Source organism: Panicum virgatum, chromosome 5K, assembly GCF_016808335.1.
Source record: "Panicum virgatum strain AP13 chromosome 5K, P.virgatum_v5, whole genome shotgun sequence".
Taxonomy (NCBI): domain Eukaryota; kingdom Viridiplantae; phylum Streptophyta; class Magnoliopsida; order Poales; family Poaceae; genus Panicum; species Panicum virgatum.
The window spans coordinates 51,598,913-51,619,171 of record NC_053140.1 but is presented as its reverse complement, the minus strand read 5'-3'; the positions used below and the strand labels follow the sequence as shown (position 1 = coordinate 51,619,171).

Genomic DNA, 20,259 nt, shown 5'->3' with positions numbered 1-20,259 from the left:
TTTTTTGCTCTGGGAAACACTTAGATTGACAACACCAGGCTTATATTTTGAATCACGATACTCACCCACCAAGACTCGGTTACTTTGGCGTCGATCGATTGATGCCATGACGAAGTAGTATTCGCACCGTTGTTTCGAAATTAAATCAAATCAATGGTTACTTCGATTTAGTCAGCTCCGTTGTTTCGAAATTCAATCAATGGAGTAGTCATTCAGTCAGCAAGGGAGGCCGGCAAATCCACTCGTCGATTTAAGATTTCATCACGTGTATTTACATTGTAAGTTGAGAAATGCAATCCATTATGTCAGTTTGATACTAGTGCTACTGATTGTAATCGAGAAACTTCACAAGAGGCCATCCACGAACTGTCTCTTGACAGAAATCATGATTGCTATGCTCAAAAAAATGATATCCATTTCGTGGGATCAGATTTGTCTTATGAACAAACTGACCTTGTCAATTCTTTTTCCCAACACACAATAAACCCTCACCTGTATAACCCACAAATTGAGATTAAATGCAGAACCGGAGTCAATCAGAATTCAGTCAGTAACTGAGGCTGCTAAGTCGTCTTTGCTGAACGCAGCTTTGGACGAGATTGGCTCCCTGTACCATTCATTCTCATCGCGAGTGAGGAAGCAAGCCTCTGCACAAAAACACACCAACCCTTTCAAAATGATGGTTCCAGACTTCCAGTGTGTTAACTTATGGAAATGCCACAAAAGTGTCAGAATCCTTCTTGGTTGCACCTTATTGAAAACAATGTGGAGTAGAACGATCAGCATACCTGACACAAAAACATTCTTGTAGTCCTCCTCATCATATACGAATGCAGGTGGATCTGGAGAACCAATTCCAACAAGTGTGCTTCCACTGCAAGGGACATCAAAGGTGTGGTGTCACAACTTAGAAAATGGCAATGATGTGCAATCAGAAAGAAACACAAGGGATCTGTTCTGCCTGGTAAGCTATGGTAGATACACATCACATTATCACAAAACATATAGGGCATACACTAACTGACAGACAATGGCTGGCGGTTCCTACACCGACAATCCTACAGTTAAATTCATAGCTGGTGCCATACAGACATGCCCTTTGCGCTAACTACATCCCATGTAAAGTGATGCAATGATGGCAAACGGCACCAATGCATCTTTGAAAACATGTGAACAAACAGATTCTTCAAAGAGCTTGACCAAAATAGCCGTCCTTACCTTCCTGACATAAAAACAGCATTGTAATCATCCCTGCTAGCTGCAATAATTCTTTTCTTCAACCTCTTAAGTGATGGTAGCACCTCAAAAGCTGGAGGCTCTGGAAAAGAAGGAACAAAAGCACAGATATTGATGAAAATTAAGTCATTTAAGATATTGATGATGCTCTAACTAAATATATTATTAAGGGATATTCATACCTAAGTCATTAACACAGAGATCTTGTGATATCCCATTTTGAGTTATTTCTTTGAGCAAGGTCAAAGGATCATCTTTGCTAGCTTGTTCCAACCTGAATCTCTGCAGCACAAGAAGCTTAGGAGCAAAACCCATGCATTTCAAATAAAGAAAGTAAGTGTTCACTAATTACCTTGTAAACTTCAGCGGTTGGGCATGCTTCAGGCGGCTTTATAAGAGCCATTGGTAAATTTTCCGGCAAGGGATTTGGGATATCTTCGACAATCTACATTTAAGTTGAAATCTACAGATTAAGACAAAAACTGCACGGAGCTAAACATAGCATGGATGTAGATGTCACTGTCTAGCGTGTAGTTATTACTGATTTTTTCTAGAAGAGTACTCGGTCAAAGTTTAAATAAGGAAACTTGTGTAAAAAAAAAGAAACAAGTAACACAGGATAACCTAAACTGCAATAACATGATCAGCTAAATCAACTTCACTCTGCTAAAGTATGATACACAGACACACTTGTATCCAACTTCAAAGAATATCCCTGCTAGATCAGTATTTTTGTGGGCAACCATTTCTTGTGCGTAATCTGATCACCTATCAATTTAACGCAAAATTTTACAGATAGGAAAACGAAGAAACTACTGGAACTATTAACAATTTAACATTCACTAGAACTACAGTAGTTTGGGAAGGCCCATACTGTATTGCTAAGTTATGATATAGAGCGGGCAGGTCAATTTCACAGGGAGCCTCATTCAATCAGTAGAACCAGAGGAAGGTCATTCATGCCTGGACCATAGTCACAGAATTCGGGGTCGATGCCTCGTCCCACGACCCGGGAACGCCGTTCCGATTCGAGGGTCGGGGTCAAAGAGGGTCAGTGTCCCATTCAAGGTTGGATCGCGTCCCGGTTTGAGAGGGGTCGTAACCCCATTGCTAGCAGATTTAATTGGGATAAGAATGTTATTGATAGCGGATTGATGTGGTTTTTGTTAGATAATAAGCTGAGTACGTGTAGTATGATCTAGATGTACTATTTTGTATGTTTCTTATATGTTTGTGCAGATTAGTTTCTTCATTAGTAGCGCATATATATATAGTTTTTGTCTTTTTAAAGACGCATCGACCCGGATGAATCAGAGTCGCGTTCCACATAATAATTTATCGTTCCATAGAGGTATACCCCCTTCGTACCACAATTTTATAAAGTGACGACCCTCGACCCCGTTCCTCGACCCGGTCGACCCAGTAACTTTGTGACTATGGCCTGGACTGCACCAGAACATTCATCGACAGTACTATGTATGCGCACCATGTTTTTTTTTTAAAAAAAAAGACTCGACCAAGGGAGAGACATCCCTTGATTTTTCCCTTAAGAAGGTTGTACCAGCCTTCGAACCCGGACTGGTGACGGGGTTTCCATTGACACCTGGACTTCAGCGGTCTAACCAGTATAACTCAGGAGAAGTTGGTGCACCATGTTTTTTTTATTGCACTACTTTCAAGATGTGGAGAATTTTGTTAGAGCTAGGCCCTTGCCATAATGAAATTAGATGTTTGTAGCTTATTTGCGCCCCCCCCCCCCCACTCATATTCTAATCCTGGTTCTGCTGCAGTGTCATAAGAACCAAACTGGGAAGAGCTTACATTTATTACCAAGAATGAAAAACTTTTTTTAGGGTCCAAGAATGAAAACATTTAGGAATTTACTAGATGCCACGTGAAACATACCTCTCCTCTACCGGTACAATATGCTGCGCCTTGTGAAAAGAAGAAGGGGATATCTGATCCAATCTCACCAGACCACTCTTGAAGATCCTTTTCTGAAGCTATGCAGCCAGCAAACTGGTTAGCAGCCCATAGTGCAGTTGCAGCATTACTGCTTCCACCACCGAGACCAGCACCAGTTGGGACCTTCTTATCAAGATGTATCTACATTCAGATGTAAATGACATTAAACGTTATATCCAACTTAAAAGTTTAATTGTTTTAATGCCAAAAGAATGAGCAATTTCTCAAGACAAAAGGGTTTGCACAAATAACAGTACCCAAAAATAGTTATCAGTCCCAGTTTTCTGTCGGTAAAGGTTGAGTGCCTTGATGATCTGCAAGTTTAAAGAAAGTTTAATAAGCTGAAAATATCAAGTGTGCATATGTTAGTACTACTAATATGTCAAAATAAATAGGGTCATCATACCAAATTGCTTTCATCGACGGGGACACCTGGAACATTGGTTGACAGGCGATCTCTGCTCTTACTTGGTGACAACGAGAATTTGATTGTATCACCCAAACTTATGACCTGGGAGTTCATTATTAGAACTAGTGCATACAGATGATATTTTGCTGCAATTGCCATTCAGACCAGAATGTCTAAATATTACAAGTTAACGCTAATCCACAAAATCAAAACATATTTTCATGAGCAACAGTCTTGCAAGGAGAAGAATCAGAGCTTCATGGAGGTTGAGTGGCTTACAATCGCAACATGCACAAACATAACAACACCCTCTGAACAAAAATTCATGTACATTTCAATGGTATTCACTTTGCTGTTGACTAGTATTATGTGTATTTTATCCTTTGTCCTTTAGATGTTTAAGTCACATGCAGATACAAAATTCCCACACAACAAATCTATTCTATGCCTTTTAACATAATAAACACACTCTTTCTTCTCAAAGCCCTAGAATGTTTTTTTTTCTTAAACTGGTAGGATGTCATGAATAAGGCTGGACAGCGCACAAGTGTACAAAAGCTTCATTTGTATAACAACTCATGCAGGAAAAGCAAAAGAGGCACAAAAAGCTCACATGAAACAGAGAAGCCAGGTCATGGAACCCATCTGGTCTCTTCCCCGTTATCCTCAAGAACAAATTAATCTGCATTGCAAAGACATGCATGAGCCTTAATCTGAAGCACAAAAGAAGAAACCAAAAAGTTGCCAATACTTATCAGTTATCAGGAACAAGATAGCAACATACTTTGCAAGGTGAGAATAGGTTGAGCCGTGTCATCCCTGCATCCTTGTCAATTTGGTCCGCTAGCTGGTTAAACTTTGCTTGTGGGTCATAAGAGACCTAAAACATACACCATCATAACTCAGGGTAGTAAGAAAATTGCAACGTACAACAGAAGAATTATCATAATTCTATGGGGAAAAATCATGCAAGAATTTAGGAATCAAGCTGGTAAAAACTAGGGAAAAACAAAAGCGAGGAAATAATTAAATAAAGAATCAAGCCCTTTTAGAAATCAGTGGCAGAGTAAATATGAATGCAGAGCTTATTTCCTTAAAGTTTGCATTACACACTATCATGGAATTTTCATGAATGTATCTTCATATAAATATAATCTCAGGTTAGTTGAAAAAATGTGGGGCCTAAAAATAGGAAAAAGTTGGATGCCAGACAGGAATACAGTAGCCTAGAAAAAAGGAACTGCAAGGTAAAAAAGCACACTGCGGGACAGCTTATTGCATAAACAGGTTTCGTAGCCGCAGAGAAATGATTACAGAAGACGTCCATGTGTTCTGGTTGCCATCCACTCCACAGACCACTGTGAGGGACGACGCTACACGGAAGAGAGGAAACGCTCGCCTCCGCTACAGCCAACAGCCAACGGTGGGCGTTGGCATACTGGAATCGCCGCGGCGAGAGCTGCGTCGTTAACGGTGGGATAAACAAGCGGGGGGGAATGGATAGAATCAGCGGAGAAACGAAAACCCTCCCCCCCCCCCCCCCCCCGGTTCCCCGTTCCGCGCACGCCGGCGAACCGAAACGGACGAACAGCGCCGCGAATCCTACGGTTCTCCCCAATTTTCTCCCGCAATCCGAACAACCCTTACCAAATCTCGCAGTCCCGGCGCACAATTGAGAGTTTAGCAAGGCGTGTACCTCGACTTGCCGCCTCCCTTGCTCGAACGACGCGGCGACCCTCAGGCTGACACCTCGGCAGCCTCTTACGCTCGAGCCGGGCCTCGCCGCGGGGGACGCCCGCTCCCCGGAGCGGAGGTTCCCGCGCGCGGCCGGGCTGGCGCGGTGGGACGAGTAGAGGCTCTGGGACAGTAGGTGCGCGGAGCAAGCCATGGCCGCTGCCGCGGCCCGGAGTAGAGTAGCGCGCCTGGTTTGGAGATGGATATTCCGGAGCAAGTTTTGGGAGTTGATATGATGACGGGTCCGAGCGTCTGGCCCGGTCAAGAGGTCGTCGCCATGTGTTTGGAAATTGCCGCGGGTTTGGACGCCGATGACGAAATGGACGCCGGGATGCTGCGACTTCTCTCCCTCGTGTTAGGACTGGTGCAAGGCGTGGAAAGCACACCATCCCTTCTCCAATCTGGTTCAGCAATCAGTAGTATAGGTGTCAGGTATGCTTCTCTTTTTTTTTAATCTGGGAGATCGGCATGTAACAGACTCTCACGGCAAGGTATCAGCTGAGGTATCAGAGTATTATAAAGCAGCAAATTGCAACCAGCTAGTTGTGGGCAGAAAGCTCTGAGATCAACTGCAGGCCAAAAACTTACAAAAGTATACACTAAATGTATTGAATTACTACTGTTTTCAGGAGAGTTGGAAACTGAAGACTACTGTTTTCAGGAGAGTTGGAAACTGAAGATTATTTCATGATGCTATATCGCCTAGAAAGACAGACATGGAATAAGGTCAACAAGTATTCTGGATGCAATCAGTTCATCGGTTACTGCTAGTAAGGAATATTATCTTACGTGTAGCATAAGACTGGATATGCAGAATTCGTTGTGCCCAGTACAAGAAAGAAAGCACCCTTATACAAACAGGGATATACGTGCATTACAGGAGCGTTCATTGCGCTCGGTAGTCTCTAGTGTCTCTATACAGACTTACACAGGTCCACATTGCACATGAAAAACAGGGTATACACTGAACACGGGACTATAGGCAAGGGCCATCCCTTTTTACCCCAAGAGCAACCATCGCAGGCACCACATCCACGTAAATCTGAAGGTTCCAGGGGTTCAGTCAGTGGTCATAGTACCACTCGGAATATCCTATCTGGTTTGGATCGTATGCTGCAGACTCATCAACAGTTTCTTGATACTGGTAAGTGGGATGGAAACTCGACGGGCCAAATGGCCAGAGAGACGAGAAGGAGCTGTGTGTTTCCTGACTTGCACCATCATTGTTTACTGGCACAGGCTCAGGATCTGCTTCGGTGACAACAGGACCAGCAGCTTCGTTGCGATAGGCTGAAGGTGCGCGGGCGCTATTCGTAATGCCTGATCGTTGCGATGGCAGCGGATGGCGGCAAACCGGGCAAGAATTGTGCTGGACAAGCCAGGGGATGATGCAGTCGGTATGGTACAAGTGCTTGCATGGCATCTCCCGTGCCTCTGCTCCAAGCTCGAACTTGTCTGTGCAAACCGGGCACTGTGGATCATCATTGAGATGCCTGCGGCTTATCTTCACCACAGGCATGGAGTCAATAGCCGACCGTGGAGCAGGAGCTGGGCCTTGACGGTTATTCTGGAGGAGTAGCTGCTCAAATAGAGCTTCAAGGCTGGGACCAACAAGGAAACGACTGAAATTTGGACGGTCAATGCCAACTCTGCGGCCTCCAGAGAAGACAACATTAACATTACCACTATCACTTCCAGGACCTGGAGCAGGGTTGCTGCCAAATATCAGTGTAGGAACAGAAGTTGGCCGCCTTCCATGTTCAGTACTGGTCCCTTGTCTACCATGGATATCAAACACACTGTTTCTGTCCATTTCTGCCATCCTGTCCATTGCTGCCATACGTTGCCGCATAAGGGAAGACATGGCCTCCATCATCCCAAATCTTCTAGCTCGATGCTCTTCAAAGTCTGGTTCAATTAGTCCATAAGTGTTCAACATGCCACCCATCTCACTGATTTCCTGGATAAAACCATCGTTGCAGTTGGGGCATATGATATCCTGTCCGCGGAGGCGAATTGGCCGCCGACAGGCATAACACCAATGTGTGGCTCTATTTGACATCTTGTTCCTGTGACAAATTAAGCACTCAGCATGGTACAAAGTTTACATAAAGAAAGCACTAAGGACAACGATTATAAAACAAAGCACTACAGAAGAGGTGACTAGAAATAACCAAACTATACATGGCAGTTAATCTACTACTCCACACAGACACACATGACCAATCGAATGGTAAGCACACTCAAACATATTATGCATCTCATGTGGTGAAAACAGTGTGTATTTGCTAAAGATGCCATACCAACTTCTAATCAATTAGATTTTCTAGAGAAGCGTGCATACATACTGTACAATAGTCTTGGTACAAGTACATGTCAGAAAGGAACCATCAGAATTTTGTCTGAATTTTTAACTGTGACTAAAACAGCCATCTCATATTTTTTAACTTGTCACAGATAGAAATGAGATTCTTTGGTCAAGATAGTATATTACGAACAAGTGGAGCTGTCCAATTAGAATGGAATTGTAATTTCTACTACATTTCGTGTACACTTCTCAAAACTCAAAAGCCTAAGCCTAAACTCTTTGATTGTATACCTTTAATAGGGCAGGTTAACATTTCAAGGGTATTATACAGGTCCATTTTCTCAGAGATAAGAAAGGATGCAGCAGAGAAGAATACTTCATATTTCTGAGCCAACATATACTGCTTGTTACTATTTAGTGAGCACTAGGAGCTGGAACTGGCCCCAGGATTTGGTAACAAATAACTTGCTTTTAGGATCTATGATTTGTCATGGTTCATCTATGCACAGTGGATCCGAATTTTCCATCGTTGCCACTTAACAGATTAGTGCATTGCGTTATCTGAATAAATAGGAGTAGATTGAAAAACTCAGGGGCGGCCTAAATAGTGCATTTGTAAACAACCAAACGAAAATGGTTTCAGTTTGTGGCCAAATTTCAATCACATGCCGAATCTTATTTTCAAAATATTGGCTACTTGAAATTCCTCATGAAAATTTTTCAGTCATAAACCGCAGTTACCTTGAGTAACCAGTTAAGAACAGAACCACCAATGAATGATGTTCCGAGTTTCGGACTGATACTGTTTTCTGAAGGGATCCAGATTTGATTGCTTGAAATTTGACTCAGGGACCAGCTGACTCGTGATTGAGAAAATTCTAGTGCGTGCCCATCACGAGGCTCCTATGGAGGTACAAATCAGGAGTTGCATGTACCAGTTAATCGATTGCTGATCCAATGCGAAGCGGCTGAATTTCATTTGCTGCTACCCGTTTAGTTGGTGAAAAGTTGTTGATTTTAGTACTGTAGCACATTTCGTTGTTATTGACAAATAATGTTTAATCATGAACTAATTAGGCTTAAAAGATTCATCTCGTGCTAATCAGTCAGACTGTGTACTTAGTTATATTTTTTAACTGTATTTAATGCTCCATGCATATGTCCGAATATTCGACGTGACAGATACTGTAGAAATTTTTTTAGGAACTAAACAGGGTAAGTGGAGAGGGGTTTTTGTTGCAGCAGAAAGTTGCAGCAGGTCATACCAGTATTCAGTGTTCCTCTAATAATCGCATAAAGTAAAACAGCGGGAAAGGTCGAATGGAGCCGGGGCCGGGCAACACATCCTCGCTGCGTGCCCAATTCCAGAAACACGCAGTCTCCTGGCGCAAAAGAAAGGGGCGCAAGCGAACCTAACATCGCCAGAACTCAGTCGGAAATCACGAGTGGCAGGCGCGGGCCTTGAAGGCGTTCGCTCAATTTCCCTTCATACAAGTGGAGGAAAAGATTGCCACTAACAGAAGACTGTAACTGACATGCATGGATCTACCGAAGCAAGCAACCACCCGCCCTCAACCCGATTCCGCACCAATCCCACTTAATCCCGCGTAATCGGACACGGGAGGGGGCGATCGATCGGTCCGGCGCGCACAGCAATCCACCGGGGAATAGCGGGGGAGCGGGGGGCGAGACTGCGAGAGTAGAGTACCTTGCTGCTGCCGGGAGAGCGAGGCGATGTGGGGGGCGGCGTCGCGGAGAGATGGGAAAGTGACGAGGCGCCTGATCGGGGGCGCGCGGGCAGCGAGAGCGGCCGCTGATCCCTATTGCCTCCTACTCACCCTCATATACTAATCCCGTAATCTCGAGTGGAGTGAGCAGTTGCCAACGGAAAAGGAAAAAAAAAACGGAGTGGGCAGCGCGCGGCTCGGCGACGGCGTGTGTGCGTGCGCCGGGCCCGCGCCCGGTTTGGGTGGTGGATGGCGTGCGCGAACCCGGGAGGCGGCGTGGCGCCCTCCCGTACCACACACACAGGCGCGCCGTTGTGGGCTCGGGTGGAGGCAGATCCCGCCCGTCGCGATTTTTTTATTTTTTTATTTTTCGTTTTCGTTTTTTACAAAAATATATTTTTGTTTTCGAAATTTACAGAAATATACTCCGGCCGCCCAGCTGCCGGGCGGCCGGGACCTGGTCGCCCCGCTGCGGGGCGGCAGGGACTTTTTTGCAAAAATTGTCGCGGAGAATTTGCGCTGAGACCCCTGGAGGACCGGTCGCCCGGCAGCGGGGCGTCCGGCCCAGGCCGCCCAGGTTCGCGCCGCTGCCGTAGTAATAATATTGCGGCAGCACGGCCACCTCCTGCTGCTGCGACGGGAGGTAGCCGTAGCGGCCGCCGCCTGACGATGCGGAGTGGTCTGGCTCCGGCGACGGCTCGACGCGTGACGATCCGGCGACGGCTCGACGCGTGACGATCCGGCGACGGCTCGACGCGTGACGATCCGGCGAAGACGGGGGGCGAGGAGGCGGAGTCACCGTCCTAGCCATCGCCGCCGTCGCCTTTTGTCTTCTCGAACACCCTGCACAGCACCCAATCCTCCTGCAATGTACAGGAGCAATCGCGCCATTGTTCAGACTTCAGAGTAGTAGCTAGGACTACTAGTCTAGTAGGACTCTAGGAGCTGCGTCTAGGCCACAAGGAGAAAAGAAATGTACTGGCAGTAGTAGAAGTACGCACTAATTATTGTGCAACGCAAGGCAGTGGAGCGGCCAATTAAAATGTCAAATAGTAGTAACTGGTCCACTCTGTCTGCACGTACTACATAAATGAGTACTAGGCATTTAGTGCGTGTGCTTACACTCCTCGGACGTGTCAGCACACCAGTGCACGCCCAGCTTATCTGCACGTTCGCCCGTGCTGAGGACGTCCGTCCTTACGCACAAGGAGAAGGGCTGCAATTATATCCAGGCGCGCACGTACAGCGTGACCGGACCTGGACGGCCTGGGCCGGCCGCCCCGCTGCCTGGCGACCGGTCCTCCAGGGGTCTTAGCACAAATTTTTCGTGATACAGGGGCGGCCGGGTAATATTTCTGTTAATTTCGAAAACGAAAATATATTTTTGTAAAAAAAGAAAATAAAAAATAAAAAAACCGCCCCGCCCGTCGGCATGTTTTCTGGGCCAGAAGTGGCGGCTGGGGCCGGGTTTTGGGTGGACCGGGCCTCCGTGGCACGAAAGCACCTAGCATAGAGATACAGGGCCTCCTTGTTGCTACAACTTGGTTTTGGTCCAATGGTCCTAGTTCTCAAAAAAAAAACTTGGTTTTGGTCCTTCCTCAAAATAAAAAATAAAAAACTTGGTTTTGGTCGACAAAATCGACCTCGCAACTTCGTTAGCGAGATCAAACCTAGCACAGTTGCTTCTATTGTCATTACTTTCTTTCTGTTTCTGGTCATTGTCGATCGCTGCTGACGATGCCACAGGCGTTGTCGTTTCTTTCAGAGAAAGAAAGGGAAGCTGTCTAAAGTTAGGCCCAATCATGGTACCACGGCGGCGGAGATTCAGAGTATCTGCTCCCTGACGCGTACAGGCTCAAACCGGCAAGTTTTATGATCCGTTCAGATATGCCCACTGCCCAGCTGCTTGGTCGGCCCCTTAGGATAGACGATAGTAGACTAGACAAACTGGTACGCTCTCCCGGGGTTGAAGATTGGCGGCAACAAGCAAGGTTCCATGAATCCAAGCATGCAGAAGGATGCTCCCAGAAAGCTATCCAGTTACTGATTGGTGAGAATAGCACGCCTAATTACAGCAACTTCAGGCTTTCAGTGGAGGAGACTGGAGAGTTTTTTTTTCCCAAAATCAAATACTTGCCTTGCCAGCCTGCTCCAGCCAAGACTGAAAGTAATTCGTTGCCTCTACAGCCTTTACACTTCAATAATCGAATAACTAACTGATAAAGGTAGCTCATGAAAGAATATCAAGACAGAACACACAGCTTGACATGTGTAAGTGACACAGCACAAAGTATTGTTGAAGCTGAACATTACATGATTAGGCGACGACAGATGCAAACACTTGATGCGCCACGGCATTTGACTTGCGAGGACCATCTACTTACAATCAACAAAAGAATGGAGACAAAGGATATGCAACAAGTCGGATACCATTTAAACAGTGAACTGCTGCTGTCAGTAAGACAATAGCTGCATAGACATACTAAACGCTGACACCAGGAAAAGGCATATACTGCATTAGCAGTGCAAGTCTTCGGAACACAGAATAGCACTTCTTCCACTACTAATATGGTACAAGTATAGTGATCACTGAGCAGTTACAAGTAGAATTAGAACCTATAACCAGCAGCATTTTGACAGGGTATATCATCTTCATACAACCCACAGCCACCAATTATTCAAACAGGGTACAAGTAACAAAACTAATACCAACAGCAGCAAGCAAACCAAACTGGGGTGGTTCTGAAAATGCTCAAAAGTAGCTTGGCCAAAGTCATTCAACTAATGAGTCTGATTTCAGCAAGCTTCCAGCAGCATCCATCGAATTAACCACTTCAGGAATATCGAGTTATCGTGAAATACTGCCACTTTCATCAATCTCAAAATCCAAAATTGTTGGTCCACCAGAGCTGGCCACCCGGGCTGCTACCTCGGCATCAGTGTTAATGGAAAGAGGAGGCTCTGTACAAATAACAGAATCAACACTGCTATGCTTTTGGAACGGGAATGAATCGATCTCTGCATCGATCTTGCCTCGGACATCAAACAAGAGGCCCCTTAACCTCACCACCTCAGCCTCCAGTGCTGCATGTCCCTGCAATCTCCTCAGCAGCTGCTGGTTAGTGGCACGGAGCTTCTTGACCTCCTCCTCTAAGAAGGCTGCATGTGCTTTCTTCTTCTCCCGGTACTTGCGCACAGCCTCTCTATTTCCCAAAGGTTTCCGAGGCTTCCTCAGCTCGTCGTCAGAGGCTACGACTTGCGTGTGCGTGTGGAGGCATGTGTGGGTATGCACAGCTGCCGATGGACCCGGTGGATTACAAGTATGTGTATGAGTACATGCAGTTGTACTCTTCAGGAAATCGTCAAATCCACAAGAGATCTCATGGTGTAAGAACAGAAGATGGCTTGGAAGGTCTACTTCATCGTCCATTGTGACAAAAGTGCCAGAAAAAATCTCCCTCTACGGTTAAGTGGCCCAAGTTGAACAGAAATGCCAAAGCACTTCAATAACTCAAGAACTGGGTAAACATGTTCCAGAAAAGCTCACTGATTTAGCCAGGTCCCATTTAAGTTGAAAAAAAAAATCGAAAGAAATCTGAATTTGTGCTTTTTCTAAAGCAGATGATATTTAAGTTACCCCTAGATTACTGGTTTGTGATTGAATAGTCAGGAGATCATGTAAGTACCAAATTTCCATGGTGGCCAGGAGCATGAACATACGGAAAACTCTCACCGCTAAATAGCACGACCTCACAATATCACAACCAAGGCAAGAACAACCCCCTGCATATAGGTGATCAGCATCCAAATCAGATAACACAACATCGATATCTGATAACGGATTAAACCAGTGGAGAGAGCCAAAAAAAAATACCCAGACGGACGAAGTGCATCAAATTCTTATCCTGATGGTGGAAGGAGTCTGGAACTGAGGGAAGGCCTCCCAATACAGGGTTGCTTCTTGCAAGAAGGCGGCTTCCTCTAGCCCTTTTCACTTTTGGGTCCGTCTCCTCTCGACCAATCTTTTATGTTGGTGTTAGCTCGCCTTTCTCCTTTCCTTTCCGGAATCACGGTGGGAGGAGAACCTCAGGAAATAGAGAGGGAGGGAGGGGTGGAGACTAGGAGAGTGACGTTATCGGATCGGAGGCGGCGGATAGGATAGAAAGGGAGCGAATCCTAGTTTTCGGCTTCTTGACACTATTCTCTCTTTGTCAATCGCCACGATTCCCCTCCTACAATATTCTCTTCCTGTTCACTTCGATCTGCAACATTTGGCCCGGTGGGATTCAGGCAGAACTCGAACAAGTTGACTAAATATCTTCGATAAATCTTAACCACTATGTGACAGGAATATTTTGTAGTATCCATATAAGTTTATTCCTTAATTTAATCTTGAGATTTATTTTTCGAGGATGAATAAGACATGCTAACAAGATTTAGGGTCTAACTGCGAACTACCAGCTGGATGCATGCATCCACAGGACCACAATCCACGTATACACATATAATGTCCATTTATATTGTTTACATCTTAAACAAGAGCGAGCATTTTATTGTAAGGGTGGGGGACTGGACGGGAATCAATGCGAGTGTGAGTGAACTATGCTTACAAATTTTAACTTCTCATCCCCCTCGTCCAATCCATTGAATAGAACAGAGTTTTTCTGCATAGATATTTCCTTTTAACTTTGTTTATTATTGTTATTATCTTTTCTGCTGTCTTTGAGGTGGGACCTAGACTAGTATTTTTTTACAATATATCTATATCTATGTCTATATATACTATTTCTAATAAGCAAGCAACGATTCCACTAATCGTCAATCAAAATCCGAGCAAATCAATCTATCCCAATCGAAACCTGGACAATCAATGTCTCCGCGGGGTTGCTGTACGGTTTGCACACTGAGTGAAAGAGCACAGACATATATATCTAGGTAAAATTTATGTCGTGGTGTGCAAACCCACAGCCGGGTGGCGTAGTGCACCCGCCTAAACCCAGAGGGTAAGTACTCGGGGGTTAGCGAGGATTAGCCCAATCTCAGAGGAAGAACACGATGAACACAGCTGGTTTAGAGTGGTTCGGGCCGCCGGAGCGTAATACCCTACGTTCATTGTGTGTTGTGTTGCTTGCGCTCTCCAGCTGAGTCTCGAAAGAGTCTCAGGATCCGTGTTCTAGCGGGCGTGTTCTCCCTTTTATATGTCCAAGGGGAGCACGTACACTGAGCGGGGCCCCGACATGTGGACCCGGCGATGTATTCTAAACTACACTTTGGAATTCAATGCCTCAGATCCGGAGATCTTGTTGTCGGCTTCCGTGCGTAGCTTCTGACCAGAGATGGTCTTGAGCTGTCCTGTCAGAGTAGAGTCTAGCCTATGCAGCCGCGCGTCGAGGTCATGATGAAACGCCGAACTACTGACTCAGTCCACTGTGGCAGCGTGCACTGTTGCTCCAGTCAGTAACTGGTCATCATAACTCGTCGCCCATGCGCACGGCGCTGAGTCTTTAATGCTTCACGGCTACACACCATATGGAGTTCCTTATGGTCAGGGGTACGGACAGCCTACGTACCCATATTTGCCAGAAACAAGTGAGCCATATGAGGGACCACCGGGAGAGAGATTTAAGGACTGAAGAACGCAGGTACTCAAGGAACCGAAAATGTTTTATATCTATATTTCACTTTTTCTAGTTATTTCATTCATTTCATACAAAATCTTCGTATGCAGAGACTATGCATTTGCTACATGGATTATGGATGAACAATACTTTCGATTACAATGGATGCAATATGTTGTATTAAACGGACTACAGACTTAATTGTAATAATTTTAGTAGACTTTGCACTTGTGACTAAGTACGGGTGAACTTTAGACATGAATTATGTGTTTCGTGTTTGTATTTCTCATTGTGTGCTGAAGTTTATTATATGTTGTGTATTATAATCTATCAATATAGACATAATTAGGGCAAACTCTGCCAAAATTTTCATTTTTTTCATAAATACATAATTTTCCATCATTTTCCAACCATTACCATCATTTTTCGGTGAAAAGCAACGGAATTCCGGCAAAATGCAACGAAATTCCGACCAGAAAACCGAAATTTTGGAATTTTGAATTTGAAAACTCTTTCCGGTGGAAATCACCGGAAAACCGCGAAATTTCGGCCGGTATACTTTTTTCGGTGGCCACTGAATTTTTTTTCAAAAACAAAAACACAAACCCTGCTTCGTAGTGTGCCCACGGGTCCCAAATCCTGTTGGCTGTAATCCTTTGAGATAGACAGCTAGGTTCAGTGAACGGAGCTCAAGGGGCCGGCCTTTAGGTTAAGAGGACGTCCGGACCTCCAGGTTCCCGGTCCTAGATACTATGTCACTCATTCACAGGAGGTGGTGCGTGCAGGCTTAGGGTACGGAACCAGGCTAAGCGGCTACACGGCTCCGGACCTCCCCGGAGAATGAGTGCGCTCCCCTGAACCTGCAGGTTCCCAGGGGTCCGAACCCCTCTCTTCCATGAGGGGTCCCGAGCTAAGTCACTAACTAGCCAACTCAATTCGGACTACAATCACCGCACAAGAGTAAGAAGCCACGCGGGGGTTAGCGCAAACAGAATGCGTAGATTGAAATTAGAATATAACATCCTTAGAGGCGAACTAAGAATAAACTTTTCCTTTATAACTAGATGTACATGAGATGTGCGATGTAAACCAGAACACGGGTTTATAAGGCCGGAGCTGTCCGGACCTCCGGGCCCCCAGTCTTAGGTACTACGGTACTCGCCCTAGGGAGGTAGAGCATGCAGGCTTAGGGTACGGAACCAGGCTAAGCGGCTACACGACTCCGAACCTCCCGAGAGGGTGAGTACGCTTCCCTGAACCTGGTTCGCAGAGGTCCGGACCCATCCACGGGGGAGGCTCACCGGACTGGACCACACGGAAGTACTACCAAGTTACAAAGGAAAATGTTTTATTCCCTGCTTGGCCTCTAAGGGTAGGACTTATAGAGATGTAGAGTCGGGGATGCGACCGGAGTCGGCTTTCCGCCGGAGAGAGCCACCAGAGTCGGCTTAGTGCGACCGGAGTGGGCTTTCCGCCGAAGCGGGCTCGGTGCGACCGGAGTCAGCTTTCCGCCGGAGCGGGCTCGGTGCGACCGGAGTCGGCTTTCCGCCGGAGGGGGCTCGGTGCGACCGGAGTCGGCTTTCCGCCGGAGCGGGCTCGGTGCGACCGGAGTCGGCTTTCCGCCGGAGCGGGCTCGGTGCGACCGGAGTCGGCTTTCCGCCGGAGCGGGCTCGGTGCGACCGGAGTCGGCTTTCTGCCAGAGCTGGCTTCCTCACATGAGTGAGGTATGCTGCGAGTTGGGATTTGTCGCTCTGCCGCTCGCAGCTTGTGAGAGGGCCCTTGACGGGCGCCCTGAATCTTGCCGACGTGCAACGCGCGCCGCTGCCAATGGTGGCTGCTCCACGGGCACGGTTGCCCCTGGCGCAGGAAGGCGAGAGGCGGATGACGCCACACCCTCCGTCATATCCACATCGTCGTCGTGGTGGGAGTGCTCAACCACCCGAACCATGGAGACGGGCAAGAGATGAGCTAAAACTAGCTAAAGCCGGCCCCTACCTGGCGCGGCAAATGTCGTGGTGTGCAAACCCACAGCCGGGTGGCGTAGTGCACCCGCCTAAACCCAGAGGGTGAGTACTCGGGGGTTAGCTAGGATTAGCCCAATCTCAGAGGAAGAACACGATGAACACAGCTGGTTTAGAGTGGTTCGGGCCGCCGGAGCGTAATACCCTACGTCCACTGTGTGTTGTGTTGCTTGCGCTCTCCAGCTGAGTCTCGAGAGAGTCTCAGGATCCGTGTTCTAGCGACCGTGCTCTCCCTTTTATATGTCCAAGAGGAGCACGTACACTGAGCGGGGCCCCGACATGTGGACCCGGTGATGTATTCTAAACTACACTTTGCCCTTCAATGCCTCAAATCCGGAGATCTTGTCGTCGACTTCTGTGCGTAACTTCTGACCAGGGATGGTCTTGAGCTGTCATGTCATAGTAGAGTCTAGCCTCTGCAGCTGCGCATCGAGATCATGATGAAGCGCCGAACTACTGACTCAGTCCACTGTAGCAGTGTGCACTGTTGCTCCAGTCAGTAGCTGGTCATCATGACGCGTCGCCCATGCGCACGGCGCTGAGTCTTAAATGCTTGTCTTGGTAACTGACGAGCCGCCTCGGTAACTGGCAATCCACAGTGTGGACTGACATAAGCTGCTCCGTGCCCAGAGGCAGCAGAGCCCGCCTCAACCACTCGCACTTAATGCGGGTGGGTGAGGGAGCTTCGAGCGGAAGGCTTGCGCTCGCGCCCGCGTCTGCGTGACACGTGGCGGCTCCGGACCCCTCCCGAGCAGCTAGCTGAGCCGAGAGCTCACGGGGGTCCGGATAGGCACGTGGAGGTCCCGGACCCATCTGCGGGAGTCCGGATGGCACGTGGAGGTCCCGGACCCACCTGCGGGGGTCCGGGTCCGCGGTCACAGGTGCTGAGCATTTCCACCTCTGGGACATGTGGTGACACCGGACCCGTCCCCGAGTGGGAAGCGGATCCGGGACCGTTGGTTCGGTGAGATGGAGTCGGACCCCAGGGGTCCGGCTGCTCAGCTCCTTATGGCGTAGTTACGGATAATTACGTGAGTCTTGGCACAGTAGGAGTGGGTACCCTAGCTGCAGGGTACCGACAGAGGCCCCCGGGCCCGCCTCGGGAGAGGCAATTAACCCGCAGGTGGGGCCACTACTGTGAGCAACTAGGCTGCTTCTGGCGCCCAGCGGTGCGCGGCGCAAGGGTCTTGTCCTGCGTCGTCCTTTGGGTCACCTGCTGCATCATCACGTTTGGACCTGCACATGACTCAAGGTTGATGCTTAGCACTTAAAATCATTTGAATCTAAGTTGATTTGGCCGGTCAAATTGATGATTTGGGTTCAAACCCGTTACACACCCATTTTTTATGAAGACCCAGCTTTTGATGAAGACTCAGAGTTCAGTGACACGCCAGTGCCGAGCCAGCAGTTCACCGATATAGGACGTGAGCATGGTGACTATGAAGATGTGGAAGTTTGGGCCGAAACAACGGTAGGGGGCACACATCTAGGAAAAAGGAAGACTAAGATTAGTCCTCTACAGAGACAAGGGAAGAGAACCAGAACTGACGATGAGGAGGTCATTGGTAGTGATGACAGCACACCTGACCCTAGTGGTGATGACAATGACAATGGTGGCAGTGATGGCAATGACGGTGGTGACAGTGATGGCAACGATGGTGCTGCTTCGGGTTTGCAGCACGAATGTGCTATTGTGTTTACTGGTGACGAGGACTACACCCATGCCACACAAGATACACATCATGGAGCACCCGTATCACAACGACAGACAAGATCTGCACATACACGTGGTCGACAGGCCCTCCTTACATATGATCAAGATAGCTCTAGCTCCTCCTCCACTGGTCAGTATCAGGGTCCTGGTCAGTACTACAACCCATATAGCACTTCTCCACCTACAGGAGGCTTTCTGTGGCCACCTCCAGGGACCATGAACCCATCTGTTCCGCGGTCAGTTGCAGCGCTGCCTTACTTGCAACTTCACGGCTACACACCATATGGAGTTCCTTATGGTCAGGGGTACGGACAGCCTACGTACCCATATTTGCCAGAAACAAGTGAGCCGTATGAGGGACCACCGGGAGAGAGATTTAAGGACTGAAGAACGCAGGTACTCAAGGAACCGAAAATGTTTTATATCTATATTTCACTTTTTCTAGTTATTTCATTCATTTCATACAAAATCTTCGTATGCAGAGACTATGCATTTGCTACATGGATTATGGATGGACAATACTTTCGATTACAATGGATGCAATATGTTGTATTAAACGGACTACAGACTTAATTGTAATAATTTTAGTAGACTTTGCACTTGTGACTAAGTACGGGTGAACTTTAGACATGAATTATGTGTTTCGTGTTTGTATTTCTCATTGTGTGATGAAGTTTATTATATGTTGTGTATTATAATCTATCAATATAGACATAATTAGGGCAAACTCCGCCAAAATTTTCATTTTTTTTTTCATAAATACATAATTTTCCATCATTTTCCAACCATTACCATCATTTTTCGGTGAAAAGCAACGGAATTTCGGCAAAATGCAACGAAATTCCGACCGGAAAACCGAAATTTCGGAATTTTGAATTTGAAAACTCTTTCCGGTGGAAATCACCGGAAAACCGCGAAATTTCGGCCGGTATACTGTTTCTGGTGGCCACCGAATTTTTTTTCAAAAACAAAAACGCAAACCCTGCTTAGTAGTGTGCCCACGGGTCCCAAATCCTGTTGGCTGTAATCCTTTGAGATAGACAGCTAGGTTCAGTGAACGGAGCTCAAGGGGCCGGCCTTTAGGTTAAGAGGACGTCCGGACCTCCAGGTTCCTGGTCCTAGATACTACGGCACTCATTCACAGGAGGTGGTGCGTGCAGGCTTAGGGTACGGAACCAGGCTAAGCGGCTACACGGCTCCGGACCTCCCCGGAGAATGAGTGCGCTCCCCTGAACCTGCAGGTTCCCAGGGGTCCGAACCCCTCTCTTCCATGAGGGGTCCCGAGCTAAGTCACTAACTAGCCAACTCAATTCGGACTACAATCACCGCACAAGAGTAAGAAGCCACGCGGGGGTTAGCGCAAACAGAATGCATAGATTGAAATTGGAATATAACATCCTTAGAGGCGAACTGAGAATAAACTTTTCCTTTATAACTAGATGTACATGAGATGTGCGATGTAAACCAGAACACGGGTTTATGAGGCTGGAGCTGTCCGGACCTCCGGGCCCCCAGTCTTAGGTACTA

At 47.0% G+C, this 20,259-nt stretch overlaps 3 protein-coding genes and 1 long non-coding RNA gene across 4 annotated transcripts; 1 reads left to right on the top strand and 3 right to left on the bottom strand.

Annotated features, from left to right (window-relative positions):
- Nucleotides 1-358: 358 nt before the first annotated feature.
- On the bottom strand, nucleotides 359-5,597 carry LOC120708375 (4-diphosphocytidyl-2-C-methyl-D-erythritol kinase, chloroplastic-like). Its single transcript, XM_039993593.1, has 11 exons — nucleotides 5,307-5,597; nucleotides 4,395-4,490; nucleotides 4,224-4,292; nucleotides 3,608-3,712; nucleotides 3,459-3,515; nucleotides 3,142-3,342; nucleotides 1,589-1,681; nucleotides 1,419-1,518; nucleotides 1,219-1,318; nucleotides 789-874; nucleotides 359-647 (listed from the first exon to the last, which is right to left on the bottom strand). The coding sequence occupies exons 1-11, from the start codon at nucleotides 5,496-5,498 to the stop codon at nucleotides 544-546; spliced, it is 1,203 nt and encodes a 400-aa protein (XP_039849527.1). The 5' UTR covers nucleotides 5,499-5,597; the 3' UTR covers nucleotides 359-543.
- A 508-nt stretch (nucleotides 5,598-6,105) lies between these two features.
- LOC120708376 (probable E3 ubiquitin-protein ligase RHC1A) lies at nucleotides 6,106-9,549 on the bottom strand. The gene is made up of 2 exons (XM_039993594.1): nucleotides 9,361-9,549; nucleotides 6,106-7,413 (listed from the first exon to the last, which is right to left on the bottom strand). Exon 2 carries the CDS (start codon nucleotides 7,404-7,406, stop codon nucleotides 6,408-6,410), a length of 999 nt encoding a protein of 332 aa, XP_039849528.1. The 5' UTR covers nucleotides 7,407-7,413; nucleotides 9,361-9,549; the 3' UTR covers nucleotides 6,106-6,407.
- A 2,241-nt stretch (nucleotides 9,550-11,790) lies between these two features.
- On the bottom strand, nucleotides 11,791-13,570 carry LOC120708374 (basic leucine zipper 23-like). The gene is made up of 3 exons (XM_039993591.1): nucleotides 13,254-13,570; nucleotides 13,066-13,162; nucleotides 11,791-12,897 (listed from the first exon to the last, which is right to left on the bottom strand). The coding sequence occupies exon 3, from the start codon at nucleotides 12,807-12,809 to the stop codon at nucleotides 12,228-12,230; it is 582 nt and encodes a 193-aa protein (XP_039849525.1). The 5' UTR covers nucleotides 12,810-12,897; nucleotides 13,066-13,162; nucleotides 13,254-13,570; the 3' UTR covers nucleotides 11,791-12,227.
- A 5,237-nt stretch (nucleotides 13,571-18,807) lies between these two features.
- Nucleotides 18,808-19,386, top strand: LOC120710770. Its single transcript, XR_005690007.1, has 2 exons — nucleotides 18,808-19,128; nucleotides 19,215-19,386. It is a non-coding gene; the product is annotated as an uncharacterized LOC120710770 (long non-coding RNA).
- The last annotated feature ends 873 nt before the right edge of the window (nucleotides 19,387-20,259 follow it).

Excerpts from the sequence above, each read along its gene's own strand:
- LOC120708374 (XM_039993591.1), bottom strand. The coding sequence starts at position 12,809 with ATGGACGATGAAGTAGACCTTCCAAGCCATCTTCTGTTCTTACACCAT.
- LOC120708375 (XM_039993593.1), bottom strand. The coding sequence starts at position 5,498 with ATGGCTTGCTCCGCGCACCTACTGTCCCAGAGCCTCTACTCGTCCCAC. Across the intron at positions 3,516-3,607 it reads CCGTCGATGAAAGCAATTTG|ATCATCAAGGCACTCAACCT; the intron begins GTATGATGACCC and ends TTAAACTTGCAG. Across the intron at positions 648-788 it reads CAAGAATGTTTTTGTGTCAG|AGGCTTGCTTCCTCACTCGC; the intron begins GTATGCTGATCG and ends GTTTTTGTGCAG.
- LOC120708376 (XM_039993594.1), bottom strand. The coding sequence starts at position 7,406 with ATGTCAAATAGAGCCACACATTGGTGTTATGCCTGTCGGCGGCCAATT.